Here is a 22,375-nt window from a genome sequence, read left to right as displayed (position 1 = left end):
TTTGTCGCCTGGCGACTGCTGATGCAGATGGTCTGCTGCAGAGCCGATAACGTCTTGGCCAAGTGGCAAGCGCACGCGTCCTCCCCCCCTGCCCTCTCCGCCTCCCCCACGCCTGCCGCCATGGGCAAACCCCTCTGGTCCCGCGACAAGATCGCCGCCCACATCCTCGCAGGCGACACCCTCGTCATCTACCGCAACTCCGTCCTCCGCATCCCCCCCGCCTGGCTCGCAGCCCACCCCGGCGGCGCCCTCGCCATCCTCCACTTCGTCGGCCGCGACGCCACCGACGAGATCGAAGCCTTCCACGCCGAGCACACCCTCAACCGCATCCGCGCCTTCGCCGTCGGCGAGCCCGAGCTCGGCGACCATGGCTGGGACCCGCTCCTGCCCCCCGTCATGGCCGGCTGGGTCCGCACCGTCGACAAGGATGGCAAACAGTCCTGGCTCAGGGAGGCCGTTGCCGTCCGCTCCGACGAGCACAACGAGTTTACGCCGTCCTCGTCCATCCTCCTGATGGAGAAGGACGACTCTTTGCCGAGGCCTGCGGGTAGCGGACCCGCGCTCACCGACCTGCAACCCGCGCCGACCGCGCTCTCGCTCAAAGTCCAGGCACGCCATTCTGCCGCCTACCGCGAGCTGCACAAGCGGATCACCGACGCCGGCCTGTACGATTGCCCCTACTTTACCGGCTACGGTCCCGAGGTGCTGCGCTACGTGTTGCTCACCGTTCTCTCCGTGGTCGCCTACCGCCACCGCTGGTTCATCTCCAGCGCCGTCTTCCTCGGCCTGCTATGGCACCAGCTCGTGTTCACCGTCCACGACCTCGGCCACATGGGCGTCACCCACAGCTGGACCATCGACCGTGCCATAGCCATCTTCATCGCCAACTTCGTTGGTGGGCTCAGCATTGGCTGGTGGGTCGATGTCAGTCCCGTACAATCTCTCTTCTCATAGCGCGCCGTGTTGACTCGGTCACTCCCAGAACCACAACATACATCATCGTAAGCACCGACGTCCTTTTATCTGCTAATCGTACCAATAACCGACGCTTGGCGTCCAGTGGTCACGAACCACACTACTCACGACCCTGACATCCAGCACCTCCCCTTCTTCGCCAACTCCCCCGTCTTCCTCAACTCCATCTACTCGTCGTACTACAAGCGCACCATGCCCTTCGACGCCTTTTCCCGCATCGTCCTCACCGTCCAGCACAAGCTCTTCTACTTGGTCATGGCCTTTGCCCGCTTCAATCTCTATCGTCTCTCCTACGCCCACCTGATCAAGGTCGCCCGCGGCGAAATGAAGGCCAAGGGCGCGCTCTGGTCCTGGGCGCTCGAGATGGCAGGGCTCGTCGTCTGGTGGTGTTGGTACCCCGCCGTCCTCCGCGGTTGCGGCAGCTGGCAGATGGGCCTCGCGTACTTGCTCGTCAGCAACGTCGTGCCCAGTCCCTTGCACGTCCAGGCAAGTCCGCCCCGTCCTCTGCATCCCGTCCTTCCTCACCGTCCCCATCACGCAGATCGTGCTTTCCCACTATTCGCGCCCGACGGGTGACCTCGGCCCGACCGAGTCGTTCCCCCACCGCCAGCTGCGCACGACGGCGGACGTCATCTGTCCCGACTACCTTCAGTTCCTTCACGGCGGCCTCCACCTCCAGGTCACCCATCATCTCTTCCCGCGCCTGCCTCGCCATAACCTGCGCAAGGCAAGCCTTCATGTCAAAGAGTTTGCCAAGGAGCAAGGGCTCGAATACGTCGAGTTCGGTTTTGTGGACGGCAACGCTGAGGTCCGCGGCGTCCTACAGCACGTCGCGGAGCAGGTGAAACTTATCGGCAAGGTCGCCCAAGCGGAAGCGGCCGAAGCGGTGGAAAAGAAGAACGCCTGACGCCAGAGTGCTGGCATATACTTCGTGTACATAATCTTTAGGCCTTACAACAGTCATCGATCTCTGCGTCTCGCTGGGAGCAAATGAACGTGCGCATGCAGCATATGCAATATCCCGGGCCGACACCCAGTTTTCATGGCGATGAAGTACAGGTATGGAGGCGAAAGCATGACAACATAAGACCACGAGGAAACGGCTGCGTGGCTTATTTCTTCTTGGCAGCCTCCTCCTCCTCCTTCTGCAGTAGAGACCGTGTCAAATGTATTCCCAAATCTGGGGTAGTATAAACCAACCTTGGCGATCTTCGCCTTCCGCTCGCCCTCGGTGCGGGCGATGCCGCGCTGCTGGCGGCGGGTGACGTAGGCGTCGAGCTCGCGCTCCTCCTCGGTGATCTTCCGGGGAGCCTCGTGGACGTACGGGTCCGGAAGGGGAAGGTGGGTGCGGGTGGTGGGTGCTGTGAGCTCCTCGCCCTACATGTGTTGGATTCGTCAACCATATCACCGCGTTTACCATACTAGCCACACACCGTCGAGTCGCCCTTCTTCGGCTTGCTCGCCTTGCGAGGGAAGATAATCAGCTTGGCCTTGTAGGCCTTCAGCCGCTCAACGTTGAGAGCCTTGCCCTCCTCGCTGAGGTTCCTCCTGCGGTGGTCAACGACGATACCCACGCCGCGCGCCTCTTTGCGGCCGATGCCAGCCTCCTTTAGTTCGGCCAGGGTGAAGCCACGGCCCTCGCGGACTTTGCGATTGTAACGCACGGTCGGCGCACGGACAGCAGGGCGTAGGAGGGTAAGCGGGCGGACACCGAGTGTGGCGGCCTTCGCTTTGCGAGCGTTGCGACGGCGGAGCTTACGGCCGGGCTGGTCGAACCAAGTCTTAACCCGGCGTTGCCAATCCTTGCGGAAGTGGTTGGCGTGGAGGACTATCGGCAGATTCAAATGAATGGGCTGTATGAATTCTGCAATGAGTGCAACATACCGTTGTTGTGCCGGAAGCCCATGGTTCAGTCTGCGGGTGAGCAGGTAATTAGCGAAAGGTAACGGAAAGTGGAGATTAGGGAGAAGGTCGCGCAAGGTCATCCGAAAGTCCAGCCTGCCATCCATCGTTGCCCAGCGAAATCTGGGCCTGTAACGTCCACCATTCCAGGAATTGGACTACCGGGATGCATCCTTCGTGACCCAAGCAGAGATTCCGTCGTACTCGCCTTGAGGGGTTGGAGGGCGTCCGGTGGGAGAGGCTTGACCTTGGTGTACAAGGAGCACAGCCACACGTCCTAACATTGATACTGACACAGTTAATGCACCTTGTAAGTACTTGAAGCCCTTGTCTACCCGTGTCATTGTCATAATCTCTTCTGATGACTGTACACTCAACATCTCCAGCGGAGAGTTCCTGACAAGTGATGGGATAGTAATATGTGTGGACACCGCTCCGAGTCCATGGCACCGAAATCCTACTAGATGCGCCTTTAAGGCTCTTGTTTGCTGCATGTACCTCCCTATTCACTGGGTTTGCATGACCCTTCCCGCAGACTTGCTGCATCAGCGGCAAGCGCGACGGGGCTGCAGCGTATGTAGGACATATGCTTCTCCTCTTGATCGCTTCGTCGTGCCGGTGCGAGTCGATCTGATTTGAACTTTACTCCATGGGTATTGGACTCATACACTCATGAGCACACTGTGAACCGATGAAAAAGTCGATTCGCAGCCGGTCCCAGGACTGTATTGCAGTCAGAGGTTGGCTACTGGAACTTCATGCACGTATCCGCACTACTTTGTTTGTTCAGTGTCCCACTCGTACCCATCATTGTCTCGCGTCCCAGTCTCTCATCCTAGCCTTTCGTCCGCGTCAAGACTTGAAGTAATGGCGGCATCTCGTCCGATGGTAGATCTGTTCACATTCAATCTCGACGCGTTTCAACCTTGTCACCTGCACCGTACTCTGGAATCACGGTTATGGTCAGATCCACTTTTGGAACGCAGTATCCAAGGCTAAACCGCTTCTGATATTCTCATGCCTGCTTATTCCCAGAGACATGGCTTCGGTGTGACCGTTCCTCGTGGCTCAGCAAATCAGGCCATGTTTTCTTGCGGAAGATTACCCGGCCCGGCATAGATAAAGACGGCCAAACCGCCATGATCAACAGGGGTTTGATTCTCGTACAACCCACAATCCTGCGTCTGTACGTCTGCTGCTCCGTTACGATCACCATCCGCTATGTCCACCAAGCTTCACCTGAATCCGCCCTTCCGTGCCGACCATATCGGCTCGCTGAAGCGCCCCGCATACTTGCTGCAAAAGCGGGCTGAGTTTGACGCTAAGAAATGCACGATCGAGGAGCTTCGCGAGGTTGAGGACAAGGCAATCAACGCCATCGTCGACATGCAGCGTCAGCTTGGGATCAAGGCGTTCACCGATGGAGAATTCAGACGGTTCGTGGCGTGTTCAATGTGACATGCTGCTCAGGCGATTGACATGTTTCCGCTGGACAGCCACATGTTCTATGATGTTAGTCCACGATTTAGAACCCTTCGGTTAACGAAACCACGAAAACTATGTATGACAGGGTGTGTTCGATAACCTGGAGGGGATGGAATACGTTCCCGAGGGTGAGTTGTCAGCAGAACATTGGTTGTGGCTTTGAAGATCTATTGCTAACAACCTGTCCAGTGCCGCTCCACCTTTTCATGGTATGCCGTTCAGGAAGTGGCTGGTCCGTCATCAGTTCACAGTTGCACCAGGATTACGTTCCGGACGTATCCGCTTTCAAGAAGTTGGACTTCAAGAAGGCGGACTCGTATCTTTGCAAGGAAAGTTGCACAGTCGCAGAATTCGTTTCTCGTTAACGACGTTGTCTGCACAGGGTAAACTCAAACGTACCAAACCTTTCTACACGTCACAGTTTGAGTATCTCAAGAGCATCACTTCCCCTGAGGTCAGGAGCCTTTTCTGCGAGCCCGTGCTCAAATCTCAACGTGCTACAGGAGCACGGGAATATCAAGATCACGATGTGTGCTCCGGAGGTACGCTGTCATTTCTTATCATGTGGGTCACTACCTCACCAACCGCTTTCATAGTGGTTTCACTTACGGCACGGAGACTACGCGTATCCGAAAGATGTATACGCCAACGACTGTGAGCATCAACCATCACCGATGGGGGAGATCGCGCTGATTTTGGCGAAGCGGAGTACTTTGACGACATTGCAAAGGCGTACCAAGAGGAGATCAAGGATCTGTACGCACTAGGCTGCCGTGAGCTTGCACTAATTATTGGCGGGTTTTCCAACTTAACTCCAACCGCGTTGTAGGTAACATTCAGTTTGATGACCCGCTGCTCGCCTACTTCTGCGCAGACTCCATGCTCAAGGGCATGGAGGAGCGCAATATTGACCACGAGTCTCTTCTGAACGAATACGTTCGCGTCTACAACAAATGCCTCGAGGGACATCCTTCCGACATGACGACCGGACTCCACCTTTGCCGCGGGAACTTCAGGGTAAGTCGAAACAGACACGGGCGGTGAAGTAAAGTGAAGAAAGAATGTTAATCTTCGCGATCATAGGATGGCAAGCATTTCAGCGAAGGCGGCTATGATCGCATTGCGATCAAACTTTTCAACGAAATTGATGTGGACACCTACTACGTGAGTTCCGGATCCCTCGGAAAATCCCATTGTTTCGATAATTACCACTATCGCAGTTGGAATACGACACTGAACGAGCTGGCACATTCGAGCCGCTCAAGTTTCTGCCCAAGGTATGTGACGAACGGCCCTATGCGCTGGAACAGTGGTTGATCAGATTGCCTGCAGAACAAGAGCGTTGTCCTCGGCTTAATCACGTCCAAGTTCCCTAAGGTGTCGTTATCCATTCATGTGGAGTGAAAAAAAAAAATGAGCTGAACATGGGGTAGCTTGAGGATCCCGAAGAGATGAAGAAACGCATCTATGCAGCTGCCGAGACGATCGCGCACGGCAATCCCCCGCGCTCGAAAGAGGAAGCACTGAACCAGTGCGTCAAAGCGTTTCCGGTTCGGGATTGGGAGATTGATTCTATCCTTGAACAGGATCTGCATCAGCCCGCAGTGCGGCTTCGCAAGTCACTCCGAAGGCAATCCCGTGAGCGAGGAAGACGTGAAGAAAAAGTTGAGCTTGGTTTCCCAGATCGCCAAGGACGTGTGGGGGTGAACCGACCGTCGTCCGAATGTACTTACTACCATCGTACCGCACATGTATGCTGTCCTTGGGCTTCGGAAGCACTACACAATCTCTCGAACGATCATATTCCTTGTGAACGTGACTGCAAAAACCTTGGAAACGGCGATCAAATTGCTTGACAGGCGGCGAGATGCGTCCGGAGCTCAAGCGCCAGAGGCTACACTTATCACGGCCCAACTTTCGCTCGCCCCGCCACCGACCTTGACTATAGCCTTGCCTGCGTTGTCGTGTTCATACCCTTAGGGTCTCGTTCTTATTATCTCTGCAGCGCTGGCTGGCTCTTACCGTTGGCGAGGACAATGACGCTTCGCTTCCCTCATGTCCTCCTCGGGGTAGCCCTCGTCTGCTGGTCGTCTGTTCCCCTCACGAACGCTGCTTTTACGTTCTCCTTCTCCTCGCCAACGGAGTGTGACGACCTCACGCTGACCTGGTCCGGTAAGCAAGAGTCCTGTGCCCTTTTGTTGCCAGCGTATCCATTCAGTTTGTCTCTAGGCGGTGAAAGCCCCTTTTCGCTTCTTCTCATTCCAGTGTTTGGCACACCGCGCAACATAACCATACCCGATTCAGCTTTCTCCAATGGAGCAGGCTTGTTCAAGACCCAGCTGAACTTTGCCGCCAAAGAACAGCTTCTATTAGCCATGTCGGACTCGCAGGGCTTCGGGACAGGGGGAACGACAGACGTATTGACCGTCGGGTCCTCTGTCGGGGGTTCAAGTTGCAACACTACCGATCCCGGAGTTGATTTCACCTTTGAGCTGAACGATGCGCTACAACAGTGTCGGTGAGTGCGTTCAGACAGTGCCATAAGTCGACACTTACAGGGTACCCAGGACCTTCTCATTCAGTAATTATAACTCGGCTACGCAACCAGTTCATATTCTGGTATGTATCTCGCCTCATCTGCATTCATTCGACTCATGCTGGTATCAGGGAATTGTACCGGGCGGCGGCCACATCGAGCTAAATCCTCCGACAGGACCAACCTCGTTTGATTGGACAGTAGATGTTGCTGGTGGTCAGTCAATGGTATTCCTCATGTACGATAGCAAAGGTTGGTGAAAGTTCGTACGGTTTAACGCTTAAGACCGACTCTCATGATCCGCACAGGTCGCCAGGGCGGGAGTTCCGACGTTCGTCTCGTCAGCGTAAGCAGCGACTCGAGATGTCTGGACAATTCAGCACCTTCTTCAACTGCGAATCCGCCGGCAGCCAGTACAAGCTCTTCCACCTCCGCAACGGACCCGGCAAGCAGCAGCACGACGTCGACCGCTCCATCCGCAAGCGAGACGGGTCATACAAGCAGTGCTGGAGTAGGCCCCATTGTAGGCACTGTCATCGGCGCCGTGATCGCTATTGCGGCTGTCATCACGTTGGGCATGTTCTTCATACGGCGACGGCGTAGCAATCGCGCATGGAACCATCCTCGTCGTAACGCATCGGTCGATTTGCTTGGCAAGCCCGGAGGACCCAGCGGCCCTGTTTCCCACGTATACGCATATCCCCATCCTACCACCGCTCCTTACGCATCGCAAACCCTCACCTCTCATGAGTCGCTCGCCGTGACACCTAGTCGGTCGCAGCACGACATACCAACGGGCTCCACTCCCTTCCTTACCTCTCACAATCAATACGAGCCTGATCCTTTCGTCTTACCACCTCTCGCCTCGCCTACAGTCAGCTCGCTCACGGAGCGTGACACTCGTTCGCGACCCACTTCAACGATCCAGTCCCAAACGTCCTCAGCACGACGAAAAGCGTCGCTCGCCGGGGTGCACAGCTACAATCAGCCTGCGCGGTTCATTCTCCACACGGACCTTGAAGAAGTCGAACCTGACGAGAACGGAGTCGTGGAATTGCCCCCGCAATATACGCCGCACCGTGCCCCTATACCTGCGGAACGTATAGCTTCAGTGCAGCCGCATTTACCAGGCGTTCCCGAGGGGCAAGCCAGTAACCAGACACCGCCCACGCTTCCTTCCCATCGCGCAATATCTCCGTTCTCGGATGAAGCTGCCGTCCGACATGATCTGGAATCGTTATAACGCTCCTTATCCGCTGCACATTCGTTTTGCTTGACTGCCGCGCGGCCCTATCGCGCGTTTTTGCTTGTTGCCTATCTCTGCTTGTATCTGCAGGAACATAAAATGAATTGCTTTCCTCTTTTTATTCCCCTCGATATGCATGAACAGCGCGATAGGTCGCAGCAGCGTCAGATCATGCAACGTCGTATCCGATTAGGTCGCAGCAGCGTCAGATCATGCAACGTCGTATCCGATTCTCGTAAATAGTTTACAGCAAGGGATGTCCTCCCAGAAGATGCCAATTACAGTTTAGTTATATGAGCACGAAGGAAAGCTGACGAGGTATGGGGAAGGTGTAGGAAGAGCTGGAGAATTCATGAGGGTTTAAGTTGTCCTTGAGTTACAATGATGGGTGATAGGCATTCAAAATAATACATGCATGAGACTTGTGGACGCCTGCATCAGGACATCGGAACGATGCGGAACGGATCATGGATTGGCGGACCGTTCAGCTTGTAGGCGCACCAGAGGTGGAGGCTGGTGTGTCGCCAGTGTCCTCTGGAAGTTCGTCCATGATAGTTTGCTTTGAAAACATGTCAACCATTGCTTCAGCATCCTTGCGGCGTCTGTGGCGTCTGCGCCTATCGTCTTTAATGACACGTTCTATGCGACGCCTCGTCTTGCCATGAAGACGGGGATCGGTCATTGCTTGCTTGCAACGGTAGCAGGCAAGTTCAATGGACGCGAGTAGCCGAAGGGTCTCTGAAGCATTGAGCGCCTGGAATGATGGTTAGAGGGGAATGGAGGGAACAGCGGAACGCATACGTTGAGAGACCAAGAAACTACGCGGTTGCCCTCCACGCATCCGATCACGACGAAGTTCCCTCTTCGTTCCGCCTGCAAGTCGGAGTTCTGCAAGTCAATACTTCCTGGTCAGGGCATAGAACGTATGCGAATGTGGTAATGATGCTTACTTCACCGAACACAGCCAGTATCTTGTTTGAGGATGCAGTTCGAAGCACTGGAGCGCGACGTAAGCGTTGGTCAGACGAGCCCAAGCGACCACCTACCAACTCGGGAAGAGTGGCCACTCATTTCGTGGCTGATTATAGCCCTGCCAAGATACGTCCAAGAATCCTTCTCAGGACGTCGAATATGAACTTTGACGGCGATCTCTCTGAAGGAAGTGGAGGATGTGGTGCCTAGGTTGAGGTAGACATTGAAACGGTCAGCCAATTATGAGCTAGGCTAGTCTTACGGATATGCATACTTGTTAGAGAAGCGGTCGAGGGCATCGCCGGAGCTTGCTGGCCTTGCGTAGGAGCTGCCTCGGGGTAAGGGTTACCCATGCTCGCATCGTGGTCCATTTCCATTGTATCCTTGTTTATGGTATAGCGAGGTGGTCTTGTAAAAGGCCGGTGAATGGATACAATAGCGCTCGTTGATGTTATGAGCACCGCAGAATAATGTCACAGGTAGACCTTGGTGTAGACCGAAGGAAGCATGGCGATGGCGCGCCACCCTCATCCATCACGTGCTACGCGCGAACCACTATCTTAGAAGGACCCGGCTGTGCGCACACGCACCGAAAGTTTTGCGTCTGAAGTAATTTACATACACATACAAAGTATCATGCATTGGTCATTGAACAGCAAATCGGGTAGAGCAGGAAATACGGCATCGACATCCCCTGGCTTTTCTAGCGCTGGTCCAAGGACAGATACGGGCCTGCCACCAGGCAGAGATTGCGTGGCGTGAATTGCACGCTTATCAACGGTGTCCTCTTAGTCGGAAACGTCGCCACCAAGTCCGTGCTGCAGGGCTCTGTGAGCACAGCTTCCTGGGGAGCGGGTGCAGACTTACGACGCCATAATGTCCTCCTCGCGATCCCTTGAATCTCCGTTGGCAAGTACGCCATTTGCGGTCGCACGTTTGGGAGGCGAGCCACCGGCACTCTTGACATCCCAACATCTTAGAGTCCAGTCAGCGCCTCCGCTGACAAGCATGGACGACTCGGCGCTGAAAGCCAGAGAGTATATCGACGCAGTGTGGCCCGTCATTTTTTTGATACGTTTGCCAGAACCTAGGTCCCACAGATTGATAGCCAGATCCTCGCCTGTAATAAAAGTTGCATTGAATCAACGAGCATCATAGACCGAGGACAGACTTGCCAGCACTCGCAAGGTAGCGGCCGTCCGGGGAGAAAGCCAAAGTAGATACAACACCTTGATGGCCGATGAAGACGCGGACAGATGTTCCCTTCTGTACATCCCAGAGACGGGCAGTCCAATCGCTAGATCCTGTCGCAAGATATAACGAGTTTGGATGAAACCTTACAGTCTATTGTTCGATCAGCTATATTCGCTATGTTTGTTGACACACCTACATCTACGTCATTCAGATGTCCTGCATAAACTCTGAGTGTCGATACTCGATCAGTGGACCAAAGCCTTGCGGTGCGGTCCCGACTGGCGGTCGCAAAATACACGCCCATCGGACTCCACTGTACGTCCCATACCGGATTTTGATGTCCCCGATATGCAACAACGTTAGTCATCGTGTCTAATGACCAAAGTCGTGTCGTCGCGTCCGCGGAACTGGAAAGGAGGTACCGCGGAGGCACGGCCGAACCACCATAGGGGTCAAAGGCAACTGAGTAAACCGGACCGCTATGACCAACGAGTTTCCGCGTCGTTGAACCACCTTTCTCGCGTATTCGTCGTATTGAACCCGCTATTGTCTGTATGTCATGGTGGGCATCGCTATATGGCGCTGAAATATCTCACCGTCGCGGATATTGCTGGGGGAGAAATCGCTGCGCATGCCCTGTAACCTCTCGCCTTTCAGACTCCATAGTCTGATGTAACTTTCCGCGAATCCAGCCGCCATTAACGACGTGTCCGCCGAGAAAGTACAGCAGGGTACGCTGCAATCCTCTATGAGCAGCTATGAGTATATCGGAAACGATGGCACTCGCCCTTCTGGGACGTTGTGTATGGTGTATGCGCATACACTCGGGAGGGCACGGGCCCTGATTGCTGCAGCCTGTGGACTGTCTTGGTCGACGCTGCTCAGAGCAGACGGTTCAAGGCGTATCCGCTTCCGAGCATCCCGTACGCGTTCCACCTCACGTTTCACATCCACGGTCTTGAAGTTTGGTGGATGTGGTGGAAGGTCGGATAAAGTCGGCGCGATCGTTCCAGGCGGTGCGGGAGGTTGTAAATAGTGTAGATCGTACTGGGCCGATGGATCACGATCTACCATCGCCTGCTCACGAAGCACGCGCTCCGCTTCAATCTTCAATTCCTCCTGCAGAGGTGCGGGTCCGAGTTTTAATTCGCCTTTCATTCGATTGAACGCTTGTGGATCAGTGTAGGAAGCCGCGCCGCCGCTGGATTCTGGAATGAGCGCTGATAGCAGGCCGGTAGATTCCTCCCAGGCGCTCGCCGGAAAGTTGCTTGCAGTTGTAGCAGTGACTGGGTATGCATAGTGAACATATATTGCGACGACGAAAATACGAGACTGTTTACCATCGAAGCGCAGGTGATTATTTACTACACGCATAACAGCTGACCTCCCTCGTTTCCCGCGTTCGCCTGTGAAACCGGCATCTCCTCCCGATGGCTCTCCGCCAATGCCTTCAGTAAGCCATCCGATTAGAAGGTTGAAGCCGGAACGGCTCATACGGACAGCGTATTTTTCGTTTCGAAAGCGTTGTGCCAGCTCATCGTTCTGGACGTGTGATGGGAGAAGGAGAGTGGACAAATGATGTAGGGTGCTACTGTGCTCTGCTTCAAGAGGGCCGGAGAAGGTCTGGAAGAAGTTGATGGCTCCATGAATAGTCAGGTCTTGCGTCCAAGTGGAAAAGTACGGATACACACCTGCATCTTTGAACCCGTATTGCACAAGGTCAAGGTAGAAATGACAAAATATAGGGAACAAGATCGCCCTGAACTCGGGCTGTTGCCCCTGTCAACCGCTGTTCGTGCTGAACGCCGAATCCACATACCCGATACATGTCCAAAGAGCCATCCACCCACGCCTCCAGCTCCCGGAACCCCTCTTGTTTATCCAATGGATCGGATCCTAAAAGGTCCTCAGCGCCAACGGCCCCGATGCTCTGCAAGAGATTCTGGATGCTCGGGGCGTTTCCTAGCTTGGAAAGCTCGTCTATCACTGCAGCGCTATCCCGTAATGCGTTGCCTCCAGGGCGATCCGCCTTCTGAGAGAAAATAGCGAGTAGCTTCACCAGGTCCTGAGCGGATACAGGTGGCTCCGTCAACGTTCCCTTGCCGTCCACGTCACCGATGGATTCCTGCAGCGCCTGAACTGCCTGGGCGTGACCACGCGTGCGGAGGTATTCGAGGACAGCCCGATCCACCGTAGACATGGGCTGGTTCGACTCTTGAGTGGACTGTGAAGCGCTGCCCTCAGGAGAGGCAGGCGCCGGGGTGGACATGATGAGTTAGTAAGCTGATGTATCGTCTGGTGCGGCTTTTCGATGTATTCGACCCTCAAAAGGGTGCCCGGTAAGCTGGAGGGGGAAGGGATGCGGATGACCGTGACTGTCAGTGTGAGACGCGTCGCGTCCGGGCGTGGCGTTGAACGTGACATGTACAACGCTGCGCCTATACTTATAGTGTGGGTGATAGCCCTTGTTGTGTCTGCCTGCGGCCATAGATTGTCCCTGGGACTCAAGCTACTTGCCAGAGCTATTTTCTTCCAGCGAGTGTCTAGCGCCGAGATGATAGGTCATAAGCACGCTGCAGTACTTGTGAGAGTCGGGCTAATGAGACGTCCGCGTCTTACACGCGGCTATCCTCTTCCAGTTTCATGACATCGACTGAGCGCTCCCCTGCTTTTCGTGATGCTGCAGCCTACCTGTCAAATGCCTCTTCCCTATCCAAAGTATCAAACAATGTGAAGCTAGAGGTCCGAAGAGCGCTGCCACGCTGCACCGTCTATTATTGACCGCGACCCAGCTGTATGGACTTTACAAGGTGTTAACGATGGGCCGGCAACCGACGACATCCAGACCCGGGCTCCTCGACTTCGCTGGACGGGCGAAGTGGGACTCATGGAAAGAGACAGGCGCAAAATACGCCAGCGAGTCCGATGTAGAGCAGCGTTACATCGACCTCGCAAGGCAGCTAGGATGGATAGACGGCACGCCCCTTACTCATGGTGAAGGGTCTGAAGAAAGCGAGGAAGAGGAGGAGCCAAGTGCTGAAGAGTTACTGGCTCGCGAGAGCGATTCTGAGGAGAATGTCGCCAGCGATATGGGTAAAGTCATGAGCACGATAGTGTCCTCAGAAGAGGAAGCAAGTCCAGACCTGCATTCATTACATGGCCTGGCCCTCAATGGAGACCAAGGACTCCTAGAAGAATACCTCCACGCGAATCCCGACATTAATGTCAATGAACGTGACGAACACGTAGGTTCTCCTATGCTGCGATATTACTTGGCGCCTCAATCGTCGGCGCAGGGTTACAGTGCCCTGCACTTAGCCTGCGACAGGGGTCATGCCGGGGTCGTGAGATTGCTGCTTGCACATGGTGCCAGCAAGGATCTGAAGGTAGGGTGCATGGTCATAATAGCTGATGATCGTGCTGACGTTGGTACGCAGGATGCTGATGATTTCACGCCTATGGAACTGGCAAAGGTGTCTGGGCATGAAGACATAATCGCACTATTGCAAAGATGATGCAAACCTAAATGAAGAGACACATAGGGGTGGCCATATATGACCGAATCGGCACAGTGATCATAGTTTCAAATCTGCGGTGAGCGTGAATTTGCGCTTTCAGCGGCAGTCTCGTCCCAAATCCTCCCTTTGGGTATGACGCATTTCCTCGCGCGCCGCTGGACGCCTCCCTCAATCTGTTGGTTCTTACCGGAATCATTGAGCGATAAGATCGCGTGTCTAGGCGATTCTGGAAAAACTTCGCGAATTCATTGGTAATCTTCTCGTTTTCGATGTTTTCGTCAGTGTGTGCCATGCTAGTGCACATGGTATATGCAACGCAGAGACCCGAGCTGGCTATGGGTATGGATAAGGTCGTACCAACGAAACAACTTCCCAAGGGCGGATGAAGACTCCACTTGTGCAAACCCTTCTGAACGGCTGCAATAGGCGGAATTCCTTTCTAGACCAATCAAAATGGTCAAGCCATACTATAGCTGGCCAGAAACAACATCGATGGGCCGGTTGGAGTGGACAAACAACAACTTTCCTGTATGAGGCTGCATATAGCTTTTGTCTGAAGCATAATCGACGCGTTATCCATCGAAGATGACCTCGTATGACATGAAGCATCCGCATTGCATGATTCCGAAAGTATTGCTATACGATGAAGGCGCAATATTTAAATGCACATGTAGATATTACGTCGTCGGGTCTACGCTGCACTGAGACCTTTCGTGTCGCTTGGGGTAGGCACCGTACTCTTCGTGCGACGCATGGAAGGTATGCGAGTAAGTGGTGACAGCCCTCTGTCCATGAATTCGAGGTTGTCTTCGGACATGTCCTCTCGGTGTCGTGGCGTTTCCGATCGTTCGATGTCGTCTTCATCGAGATGCACCGGGCGAAGAAAGCGCGCCGCGGCCTTATACCCATCCACCCACTGAAGGGTGTCAACACCAACGTCTCTAATCTTCCGGCTCCGACAACGGTATGCGAACATATTGCGGTCCTCGCTGGTACGCTTTGAGCCATTCGAGCTGACAAGTCCCTCGAGTATTGGAATTGGAGCGCCCTTGTCACTTGACAGATCGAAGTCGAACGGCCCAGAGGGCGTAGCCGACAAGAGTCTTGGATTCGAGGGAAGAAGAAGAGGGAGCATGAAGCGAGAGTCGAGGAGTTCGCCGAGCGCCGGCGCAGGCTTGACAGGCTCCCATGCCGCTGATTTGTCCTCCTGATCGAAAAGCACATCGATATTATTCGTGAAACCCGGAGCCAACGCGGAGGACGATTGATCTAGCTCGACATCCGATGCATCGGGGTAGTCTCCTGCTGTGCTATCTTCACGCTCACGTTCGCGCTCGTCCATCTAAATGCCAAACTGAGTTGGTTGCCCTTCAAGAAAAATCGCATCTGCTAACCTCCTTCCGCAGAGCTTCTACGCCTAACTTGACACGATGCCGTTCCCAGTCCTTCTGGAGCTGCGCGAGATATTGGATGCATTCTTCCGTCATGCGGCCTTCGCCAACTTCGTACCGATAGTCGCGGACAGCTCGCCGCATCTATTCGAGCTTAGAGCAAGAAGCATATCGAAGTTCAATCAGTTACCTGGAGCGGGTTGAGATTTTTTAACTGTTGTATTGTTACAACAAGCTCGGAAAACTCAGTGATGGCAGAATGAGACTAACGATCTGGTCAGACATCACCTGGCGCATCAAGTTACTGTCACGTACCTGAATCCAGTACAACAGATCTCGGACTGGCGTGAAGTGGCTCTTCACACCGACAGGCAATCCAACGAAGTCGACCCACTCGCTCAGGACGCTCAAGTTCAGATTGATGTGCGCAGCTTTTGACCTATCGGTCGGTCAGGCTGAGGCGCAAGCAGAGAACATACTGCCGACCCGCCTACAGAGGTATTTCTTGCGCGTGAGGATACGATTGAATGTTTCACCTGGGAACTCATGAGCAGAAAGGCATTACAAGGTCGGAGCACACACACTTGCAGTCCAATAAAATACTTGCGACCACAACTGCGTGATCAACGCGGGATTTATACCAGACATCGTCATCAGTATTTGGAGGGCGGTGAGGAACGTGGTGATAGCCGACGGCGACGACGCTGGCTCAGGGAACAATGAGTGTAACGGGGTGGTCACTCCACTTTGTCTGGCCGCTGCTTTCGAGATGCTCTGCTTGAAGGAGTGAAAACCCGTAGAGGAGGATGGAGTTGCGCTGGGGGGTGATGATGGCTGTAGACCGCTTGGAGATACAGAGCTCGGTGTGCGAGGAGGAACAATGAGAGTGGGTGCTACGGCCTTCTTTTTGTTGGAGAATGGTCGTAGAAAGGACCACTCGGACTCAAATTGCACTGCCTCTAATTCGGCAGGTGCTGAGGAATAGTCAAGGAGAGCCGCATCCAGCAGTCCGTCGATACTCCTCTCAGCAAACCGAATGATAAACACTAGACGATCCGTTAGATGGGAGATGCTCAGATCATAATGGAAGAAACCGACCAAACACCGAGTTTATGACCTCCTCTATGAGAACAAATGAACCCAGGAGCTCGCACGCCTCGTTGATCGACTGATCGCAACGTAGGAGGTGCAGCCATACAGTTGTGTTATACAACCAAAAAATCAGACAAGCAATGTCGTCTGGATGGCTCTGCATTCTCGAAGTCCGTGCATAAGAAACACCGTCTACGAACAAGAAAATCAGGCTCACAAAGAATGTTTCCTCAATAGCATCCGTGGCGCCGATGATAAGGTCTTCCAACCAAGTATGATCACAAGTGAGAGCAGCGAATCTTGCGAGCATGTACAGTGCATTCGCAGGTTCGGCATTCCCGATGGTAGGAGGAAACGTAGTTATCAGCGAGTTGAAGATGTAGGGCAGTGCTTGCGGAGAAAACACGAGCATCGATGTAAAATCGAGGGGTGGAGTCTGATATAAGCATGAGACAGAAGACCGGCAATACAATAGCAATGGCACTCACGTAGACCCGGTCGTCGAGGAGACCTTCGTCTTCGTGCTCAGATGCCCAGCTTATAGCATCGTCGTCATCATCGCCCCACCACCTGCGATCAAACCCAAGAATCTTCTGTACGCTGTCGCGTAGCTGCCGTTTTCGGCTTCGGCGCTTGGCCTGGTCCTCGAATACTCTCCTTCGCTCCTCCATTCTGCCTCCAGTCCAGCCTTCTTCCCGCATCGCTTCCTCCAGAAGTAATGCTACATCCTCCCGGCCTGGAACCACCGTATGAGCTGTGATGATATCCAAAGGGGTAAGCTTTCTGCGTGTCACCGAGAACGGAGAACACCCGTGTGTCAGCAGATAGGAGATAAGGGTAGGAGGCGAAAGGAGCGCGGCATGATGCATGGGAGTCCATCCCACTGCGTCTGAATGAGCCCGGGTGTACCAAATTACGTCCTTAAAGCTTACAATAGTCAGCTTGATTTGGGTCGGCGCCTTGAGAGACAAGTAACCGGATGCATTCCTCGCGTTCGACATCGCGTTCAGATTCCGGGCCAAATCCGAGTATGGTAGTGCTAACGAGACCAAGGCCATCTTCGTCTTGTATTCCCAGGTCTATGTATGGATGGGCCTGGGGATCTGAGAAGAGGTATGAGAGCAGCGAATGATCGCCAAACTGGCATGCTCGGAGGAGGCAGTGGGCGACTAGCTGGCTCTTCTGAGCCGGAGTCAGGCCGGAGTTGGAGGAGAGCAAAGGTGTTATGTATTGCGGCGTCGGGTAGATGGGGTTCAAGTCTGGCTCTGGGGATAAGTCGATGGAGGCGGATGCCATGGCCCGACGATGTACGCGTACTTGACAACGCGCGTTATTACTGTCATCACAACCGCATGCGCGACGCTGGGGCTTGATTGTGGCTGTGCGCAAACTCGAATTGACTGCCGCTCCTCCACCGTCCGAGAGCCTACTGAGCTTCCAAGTGACCTTAATGCATCCTGCCAAGCGACAGCGCCGTTCCAAATCCGTGGTATCTGATGAAACAGGACGGGCGGGCAGCCCAAGCGACTACAAATCTGCGTCTGAGGCAGACGCCAGCGACGCAGGGACCGATGCATCTCCCGACACCGAAGACGAAATCGCAGACGCCAAGCGCCAGAAGTCCAAGAAAACGCTCAAGCGCAAACACCGCGCGACGGACCCCTCCAACTTTGGCGCCACGTTACAGTCTCTGCTTGACACCAATGTGGCTTCCGACCTCCCTCTCTCCCTGAAGCCTTCTGTCGCGAGGAAGCGGAACGAACAGAAACTGGAGCAAAAGGCCAAGCGAGTTCTACAGATAGAAAAGAAGGAAAAGGAGGATAACAGGAGGATACGGGACGTGATCGGTGGATGGGGAGGGGAAAGTGAACGGGCGCTACGGAAAGTCGCCCAGCGGGGAGGTGTGTCACTTCCTTGAATATTCATACTCTCGCCAGGGGGTTCATTCTGTGCTACGCAGTCGTCAAACTATTTAACGCTATCCAGCAATCCCAGGCAGCCGCCGCGGTGGCAGAGGAGGAGGCGAAGGCTTCCCGGGGGACTGGGAAACCTTCTCTACCTGCGCCTGCCTTGGACAAGATATCGAAAACGAAAGGCAGGAAGAAAGACAACGTGATCGGTCGTGCAAAATCAAGTAAGGAACTGTAGCATCATCATACCTTGACCCAACTTACGAAGCTGTTCAGGTAACCTCGAGCAGGAGGATTTCATGGATATAATCCGCTCAGGAGGTATCGTAGCGAAGTAAGCCATTGCCTCAAGCGCATGGAAGCGGTATTGAGAGTTCTGCATCTGTTGCCTCGACCATAAATGGCAAAAAATAACTAGCAGCAAGGCAGGTAATTTAGAGCTCGTCAAGAGAAAGGTGCCGAAGGGATAGATTGAACATCTCGTTCCGCCGATTCGCGGACATGATCACTGCTCAATGCACGGTCGCGCCGTTCGCGGCTTACTGTCAGTGATCGCCGTGTAATGTACTGAGTACAAACGCTATGACTCTATGAGGTAGCGGCCCTATCACGGCGGTGGGATCAGAGTTCAGATATGTGTTGAATTTATAACCGTGCGCGGATGAGATTTTGAAGATCGGTCGCTCAATCACAAAAGAAGGAAACAAATATCTGTATTTTATAATCTCGTGTATTCAGCACGCCTTTCAGCATTTCCAGAATTAATGAATAGGGAATTCAAAATGAACACGATGAGCGTATCTACAGCTACATTATAAGAACAATTAGGCATATACGATATGTTAGATTTTCAAGAATGCGTGAGGTGAAAACACAGGATAGAATTTCAATTACTCTTTTTCCGACTGAGGAGGCGAGAGTTTCAAATTCCATACCGATGCAGATTGAGCGGTCCAGTCAGCGACCCGTGAGCACCCGCTCAGTACCCCATAAGTGGGTCTTCAAAGCCCGTCGTCGAGATCCGCCGGCCGATGTCGGTTACCACATATGTGACCGGTGAGGGACGGTCAAAGGACGGCGAGGTGTCGCGATGACACGTCGTGCAAGGCGACACTCACAAAGACTAGCGATAGAATGTGAACAAGAAAGGAGGCAGGGAAAGAAGATACGTACTGACGGCGTTAAACGAATGGCAGCAAGGGAAGTATCCGATATCGGGTACATAGCAACATGGTGGACGACGTTCTTGGATTCGACCGGGAAAAGTTCCTCTTCCATGTCTATGGAACATATCAAGGCGCCGAGAGCGGGCCACTTTGCAAATGGACCAGGCTCGGAGCACCGGAAGTGCCGTATCGCGTACATCCACACGCCTCCGTCGCGGTATATGTATTCAATCCATCCCACCCGGAGCTGGTCGTGGAAAATGTGGGCGACGCGGCTATTACCTTGGTGAGCCCGCCAAGTGCTGAAGACCTGATGGTGACACCGCAGATGATTACGCACGACGAGCTTGACATGGCCGCTCATGATGTCGGCCATTATGTCGGGGACTGGAACTGTGGTGGATAACGTGTCCTCGTCGTCGGCCATGATCAGAATGTCATCACGTTGACTGGCGTAAACCTTGTCGTAGAGGCGTTTGCACGCGAGGACGATGTCTGGACATGAAGGTCGCGACAGCCATCGAAAGAGGCTGCTGGTGTAAACGAAAGTGCGATGAATAGTTGCCTCAAGCTCGCCGAAGACGTGGTTGTGATTTGTACGTTGTAGTTTGCCTATGAGACGCTCGTAAGGGAAACACCACCACGATGGCACTGGACCGAATATGAGTAGGAAGTCATAGATGTGGAAGGCTAGATGGTGTATCGAGTTGCATTGCAAGGTCGGGTATAGAACTTGCATCCCTTCAATGTAGTTGCGCAAGTGCTCACGGTAGGCAGCGGCATGTTCCTCGGACGTGGTTCCACGGCAGCCGATGATCAAGGCAAGGACGAGTTCCATCGTATTATCAACCACGTCCATGAACTGGGGGGACGTGCCCTCCGACAGTAGGGAAACGAGGGCCAATGGTAGGTAGATTCTGAAGAGTGTACGCCATTCGGCCGCTTTCGGTGTCCCGGCACTGGCAGCGCCAAAGTCCTCCGGGATGGCCTCAACCCACGATGGTTTCACGACCTTTCAGATAACCTCACGAAGCCGGTGTAGCATATCAGTTGATGAAACTGGTTGCGCTGGCGGTTGGAGCGATTGATGGCGGCGCTGTGATCAGATAAGAGTCAGGAATCAACTTAACAGGTAAGATATCACGAACCCATTCGATCATCGCGATCACGAACTCTGCTTTCGTTGGTGAACGACGACGAACGGGTTGAACATGAAGACCCAAATCATCCGCTACGAAGCGCAGAGATCGTGCCGTACGTTGCAAAAGGCGGTCCCGAAGTTCACCGAACGACAAACCTGGTGAGACATCCGAAGACCGAACCGGTGAGGTCAACAAGGAATGGACTTTCTGCACGTCCTTCACCTGCTTCTGCGTCCAAACCACGTCGGGCGCATCAGCGGAGACATCGATGTTCAAGCCATCGTCATCTTGACTGTCGGGGGAGACGTCGATGATGGAATGGGCATCGCCAGGTCCGGGGTCGGGGGGGACGTTGATGACGGAATCGACATCGCCAAGTCCAATGTCTTCATCATCGATAGGTGGCAGCGCGAAGATCCATGAGAAGGCCGGTTGAGATTTTGCAGTGTCCGTCGAACTGGGGTCCGATAGACCAAGGACAGTGGTGAAATGAAACTTGGCAAGCCCCTCATACAAGCAATGCATGGGGTCGACGACGAGTTGGATGGTGGGGTCCCAATAAGGTAGCCGCCACAGCTCTGACCAGCGGACTCCATGCCGCTTAAATATGTCATCCTGCTCTCGTGTTGAGCTCGCATCACGCCAACGCTCCGCAAAGGAACGCATTTCAGACCCGTCACGCATATTCCAGGCCTCGTAATCCGTGCGATTGAGGAGACGACGCCAGTCTTTGATGATGTTGCCTTCGTCATCGGTAACATGCCAACAGTCGCACAGCGAGCAAAAGATTTTGGAAATAGACGGGGCAAGCGATGATGTCTTACGGGCGGCAGGAAGATCGCACACACCATTGGCGATGACACTGTGCGTCAAGCGACCGTGAGGACGGAGAGCCGTCCGAGAAACGTATATTCCAGGATGCCATGCCTTGACCATATCATCGATGAGTGGGCAAAGATAGTGATTAGTCGCAGTGAGCGGTGGTTCTTTGGGGCCGGGGATAATGCCAGCAAGGTACATATTCTGAGGTTTGTAGCGGATATCGACCGGTAAGTTCAAGCAGGCTAACGCGATGATGCCACAGGAGGTACGGGCCCCGCGAATATTCATCCCTTCAACGTTGAAGAAGTCGACACACAGGGAGAAGGCGTAACGACCATCTGCGCAATCCGTCATGAAGAACTCCCCGTCCGCCCCACGGAACGATTGCAGGAAAGAGGCGTGGAAGGGGCTTCGGATGGTGTCATCGTCGAGGTCCATGAACGCAGCGTCCGCAACAGACGACGTCGCGTTGTCCATTTCCCTCTCCAGATCCGGGTCTGAGAGCAGGCCTGATAGATAATCAGGGAAAGAGTGATAGAGGAACGTCTTCAACGGATTGCCCTCGTCGTCACAAAGTTGTTCATGACACTCTGTATCTGGCGACGGCTTGTTGGTACAGATTTGGGGGTATGAACCGGTGACAGAAGGTGGATATGTGTGATGGCAGACAGGACAGACAGCATATGCGACGAAATGACCACCAGCACCAAACTTCGGCAAGATGGCTTGGAGGGATGTAGGGAGATGTTGGTATGACGTTTGCAGCGCGACGTCTCCAGGACAGAAACTAGCGATGTTGAGGCAAAGCACCATGGCACCGACGATGAATTCCGCGTCGCGACGACTGATCCCCATGACGATGTGACAGATGAAGGCGATGGTCATGAGAACTTGGGCTAAAGCGGTGTATCGGTCAATCTGACGCTCAAAATGATGAGCTGCACACGTATTGTTAGTGACAACAACAGTGATCAGGAGAAGTCGAGCTGCTTACCTACTGTCAAATACGATTGATTGTACATGA

General features: G+C 53.9%; 10 protein-coding genes across 10 annotated transcripts; 5 read left to right on the top strand and 5 right to left on the bottom strand.

Moving 5' to 3' along the window:
- Window positions 1-120: 120 nt before the first annotated feature.
- On the top strand, window positions 121-1,882 carry PUNSTDRAFT_58571 (delta 8-sphingoloid desaturase protein; the record flags this gene model as incomplete). The annotated part of the gene is made up of 4 exons (XM_007379008.1): window positions 121-924; window positions 983-1,001; window positions 1,061-1,455; window positions 1,517-1,882. 4 exons carry the CDS (start codon window positions 121-123, stop codon window positions 1,880-1,882), a joined length of 1,584 nt encoding a protein of 527 aa, XP_007379070.1.
- Window positions 1,883-2,087: 205 nt separating this feature from the next.
- Window positions 2,088-2,889, bottom strand: PUNSTDRAFT_95771 (60S ribosomal protein L13; the record flags this gene model as incomplete). Its single annotated transcript, XM_007379007.1, has 4 exons — window positions 2,860-2,889; window positions 2,409-2,803; window positions 2,176-2,352; window positions 2,088-2,120 (listed from the first exon to the last, which is right to left on the bottom strand). Exons 1-4 carry the CDS (start codon window positions 2,879-2,881, stop codon window positions 2,088-2,090), a joined length of 627 nt encoding a protein of 208 aa, XP_007379069.1. The 5' UTR covers window positions 2,882-2,889.
- Window positions 2,890-4,052: 1,163 nt separating this feature from the next.
- Window positions 4,053-6,162, top strand: PUNSTDRAFT_80264 (UROD/MetE-like protein). Its single transcript, XM_007379006.1, has 15 exons — window positions 4,053-4,313; window positions 4,374-4,389; window positions 4,448-4,490; window positions 4,552-4,571; window positions 4,623-4,691; window positions 4,745-4,816; window positions 4,866-4,904; window positions 4,959-5,016; window positions 5,067-5,135; window positions 5,192-5,379; window positions 5,446-5,526; window positions 5,583-5,639; window positions 5,695-5,739; window positions 5,796-5,893; window positions 5,949-6,162. Exons 1-15 carry the CDS (start codon window positions 4,099-4,101, stop codon window positions 6,067-6,069), a joined length of 1,191 nt encoding a protein of 396 aa, XP_007379068.1. The 5' UTR covers window positions 4,053-4,098; the 3' UTR covers window positions 6,070-6,162.
- Window positions 6,163-6,294: 132 nt separating this feature from the next.
- PUNSTDRAFT_140507 (uncharacterized protein) lies at window positions 6,295-8,266 on the top strand. The gene is made up of 5 exons (XM_007379005.1): window positions 6,295-6,534; window positions 6,592-6,880; window positions 6,930-6,981; window positions 7,030-7,150; window positions 7,207-8,266. Exons 1-5 carry the CDS (start codon window positions 6,399-6,401, stop codon window positions 8,139-8,141), a joined length of 1,533 nt encoding a protein of 510 aa, XP_007379067.1. The 5' UTR covers window positions 6,295-6,398; the 3' UTR covers window positions 8,142-8,266.
- A 111-nt stretch (window positions 8,267-8,377) lies between these two features.
- On the bottom strand, window positions 8,378-9,581 carry PUNSTDRAFT_48980 (uncharacterized protein). Its single transcript, XM_007379004.1, has 5 exons — window positions 9,391-9,581; window positions 9,191-9,322; window positions 9,095-9,141; window positions 8,946-9,032; window positions 8,378-8,898 (listed from the first exon to the last, which is right to left on the bottom strand). Exons 1-5 carry the CDS (start codon window positions 9,491-9,493, stop codon window positions 8,629-8,631), a joined length of 639 nt encoding a protein of 212 aa, XP_007379066.1. The 5' UTR covers window positions 9,494-9,581; the 3' UTR covers window positions 8,378-8,628.
- Window positions 9,582-9,720: 139 nt separating this feature from the next.
- PUNSTDRAFT_117722 (TFIID and SAGA subunit) lies at window positions 9,721-12,655 on the bottom strand. Its single transcript, XM_007379003.1, has 9 exons — window positions 12,130-12,655; window positions 12,002-12,080; window positions 11,651-11,950; window positions 11,098-11,596; window positions 10,907-11,046; window positions 10,507-10,853; window positions 10,292-10,460; window positions 9,984-10,236; window positions 9,721-9,934 (listed from the first exon to the last, which is right to left on the bottom strand). Exons 1-9 carry the CDS (start codon window positions 12,577-12,579, stop codon window positions 9,820-9,822), a joined length of 2,352 nt encoding a protein of 783 aa, XP_007379065.1. The 5' UTR covers window positions 12,580-12,655; the 3' UTR covers window positions 9,721-9,819.
- Window positions 12,656-13,129: 474 nt separating this feature from the next.
- Window positions 13,130-13,825, top strand: PUNSTDRAFT_129783 (ankyrin; the record flags this gene model as incomplete). The annotated part of the gene is made up of 3 exons (XM_007379002.1): window positions 13,130-13,555; window positions 13,607-13,696; window positions 13,748-13,825. 3 exons carry the CDS (start codon window positions 13,130-13,132, stop codon window positions 13,823-13,825), a joined length of 594 nt encoding a protein of 197 aa, XP_007379064.1.
- Window positions 13,826-14,461: 636 nt separating this feature from the next.
- On the bottom strand, window positions 14,462-17,607 carry PUNSTDRAFT_95756 (uncharacterized protein; the record flags this gene model as incomplete). Its single annotated transcript, XM_007379001.1, has 10 exons — window positions 14,462-15,170; window positions 15,223-15,363; window positions 15,410-15,484; window positions 15,535-15,658; window positions 15,710-15,755; window positions 15,804-16,265; window positions 16,318-16,468; window positions 16,529-16,747; window positions 16,800-17,194; window positions 17,244-17,607. The coding sequence occupies 10 exons, from the start codon at window positions 17,605-17,607 to the stop codon at window positions 14,520-14,522; spliced, it is 2,628 nt and encodes an 875-aa protein (XP_007379063.1). The 3' UTR covers window positions 14,462-14,519.
- A 117-nt stretch (window positions 17,608-17,724) lies between these two features.
- On the top strand, window positions 17,725-18,821 carry PUNSTDRAFT_48975 (uncharacterized protein). Its single transcript, XM_007379000.1, has 3 exons — window positions 17,725-18,212; window positions 18,272-18,445; window positions 18,498-18,821. Exons 1-3 carry the CDS (start codon window positions 17,762-17,764, stop codon window positions 18,557-18,559), a joined length of 687 nt encoding a protein of 228 aa, XP_007379062.1. The 5' UTR covers window positions 17,725-17,761; the 3' UTR covers window positions 18,560-18,821.
- A 2,179-nt stretch (window positions 18,822-21,000) lies between these two features.
- Window positions 21,001-21,639, bottom strand: PUNSTDRAFT_58107 (uncharacterized protein; the record flags this gene model as incomplete). Its single annotated transcript, XM_007378999.1, has 2 exons — window positions 21,001-21,257; window positions 21,297-21,639. Coding segments are annotated over 2 exons (600 nt in total), but the record flags the coding sequence as incomplete, so codon positions are not given.
- Between the last annotated feature and the right edge of the window lie 736 nt (window positions 21,640-22,375).

Source organism: Punctularia strigosozonata (assembly GCF_000264995.1).
Source record: "Punctularia strigosozonata HHB-11173 SS5 unplaced genomic scaffold PUNSTscaffold_1, whole genome shotgun sequence".
NCBI lineage: Eukaryota > Fungi > Basidiomycota > Agaricomycetes > Corticiales > Punctulariaceae > Punctularia > Punctularia strigosozonata.
This window is presented reverse-complemented; position numbering and strand designations above follow the sequence as displayed.

Coding starts and splice junctions, on each gene's coding strand:
- PUNSTDRAFT_48980 (XM_007379004.1), bottom strand. CDS start 9,493: ATGGAAATGGACCACGATGCGAGCATGGGTAACCCTTACCCCGAGGCA. Junction 9,142..9,190: donor TGGCCACTCTTCCCGAGTTG/GTAGGTGGTCGC, acceptor GTCGCGCTCCAG/TGCTTCGAACTGCATCCTCA. Junction 9,033..9,094: donor TACTGGCTGTGTTCGGTGAA/GTAAGCATCATT, acceptor ATTGACTTGCAG/AACTCCGACTTGCAGGCGGA.
- PUNSTDRAFT_140507 (XM_007379005.1), top strand. CDS start 6,399: ATGACGCTTCGCTTCCCTCATGTCCTCCTCGGGGTAGCCCTCGTCTGC. Junction 6,881..6,929: donor GATGCGCTACAACAGTGTCG/GTGAGTGCGTTC, acceptor CAGGGTACCCAG/GACCTTCTCATTCAGTAATT. Junction 7,151..7,206: donor CCTCATGTACGATAGCAAAG/GTTGGTGAAAGT, acceptor TGATCCGCACAG/GTCGCCAGGGCGGGAGTTCC.
- PUNSTDRAFT_80264 (XM_007379006.1), top strand. CDS start 4,099: ATGTCCACCAAGCTTCACCTGAATCCGCCCTTCCGTGCCGACCATATC. Junction 4,572..4,622: donor TGCCGCTCCACCTTTTCATG/GTATGCCGTTCA, acceptor CAGTTGCACCAG/GATTACGTTCCGGACGTATC. Junction 5,640..5,694: donor CGCTCAAGTTTCTGCCCAAG/GTATGTGACGAA, acceptor GATTGCCTGCAG/AACAAGAGCGTTGTCCTCGG.
- PUNSTDRAFT_117722 (XM_007379003.1), bottom strand. CDS start 12,579: ATGTCCACCCCGGCGCCTGCCTCTCCTGAGGGCAGCGCTTCACAGTCC. Junction 12,081..12,129: donor GCTCTTTGGACATGTATCGG/GTATGTGGATTC, acceptor CAGGGGCAACAG/CCCGAGTTCAGGGCGATCTT. Junction 11,047..11,097: donor ATACACAACGTCCCAGAAGG/GCGAGTGCCATC, acceptor AGAGGATTGCAG/CGTACCCTGCTGTACTTTCT.
- PUNSTDRAFT_48975 (XM_007379000.1), top strand. CDS start 17,762: ATGCATCCTGCCAAGCGACAGCGCCGTTCCAAATCCGTGGTATCTGAT. Junction 18,213..18,271: donor GAAAGTCGCCCAGCGGGGAG/GTGTGTCACTTC, acceptor TGTGCTACGCAG/TCGTCAAACTATTTAACGCT. Junction 18,446..18,497: donor GATCGGTCGTGCAAAATCAA/GTAAGGAACTGT, acceptor GAAGCTGTTCAG/GTAACCTCGAGCAGGAGGAT.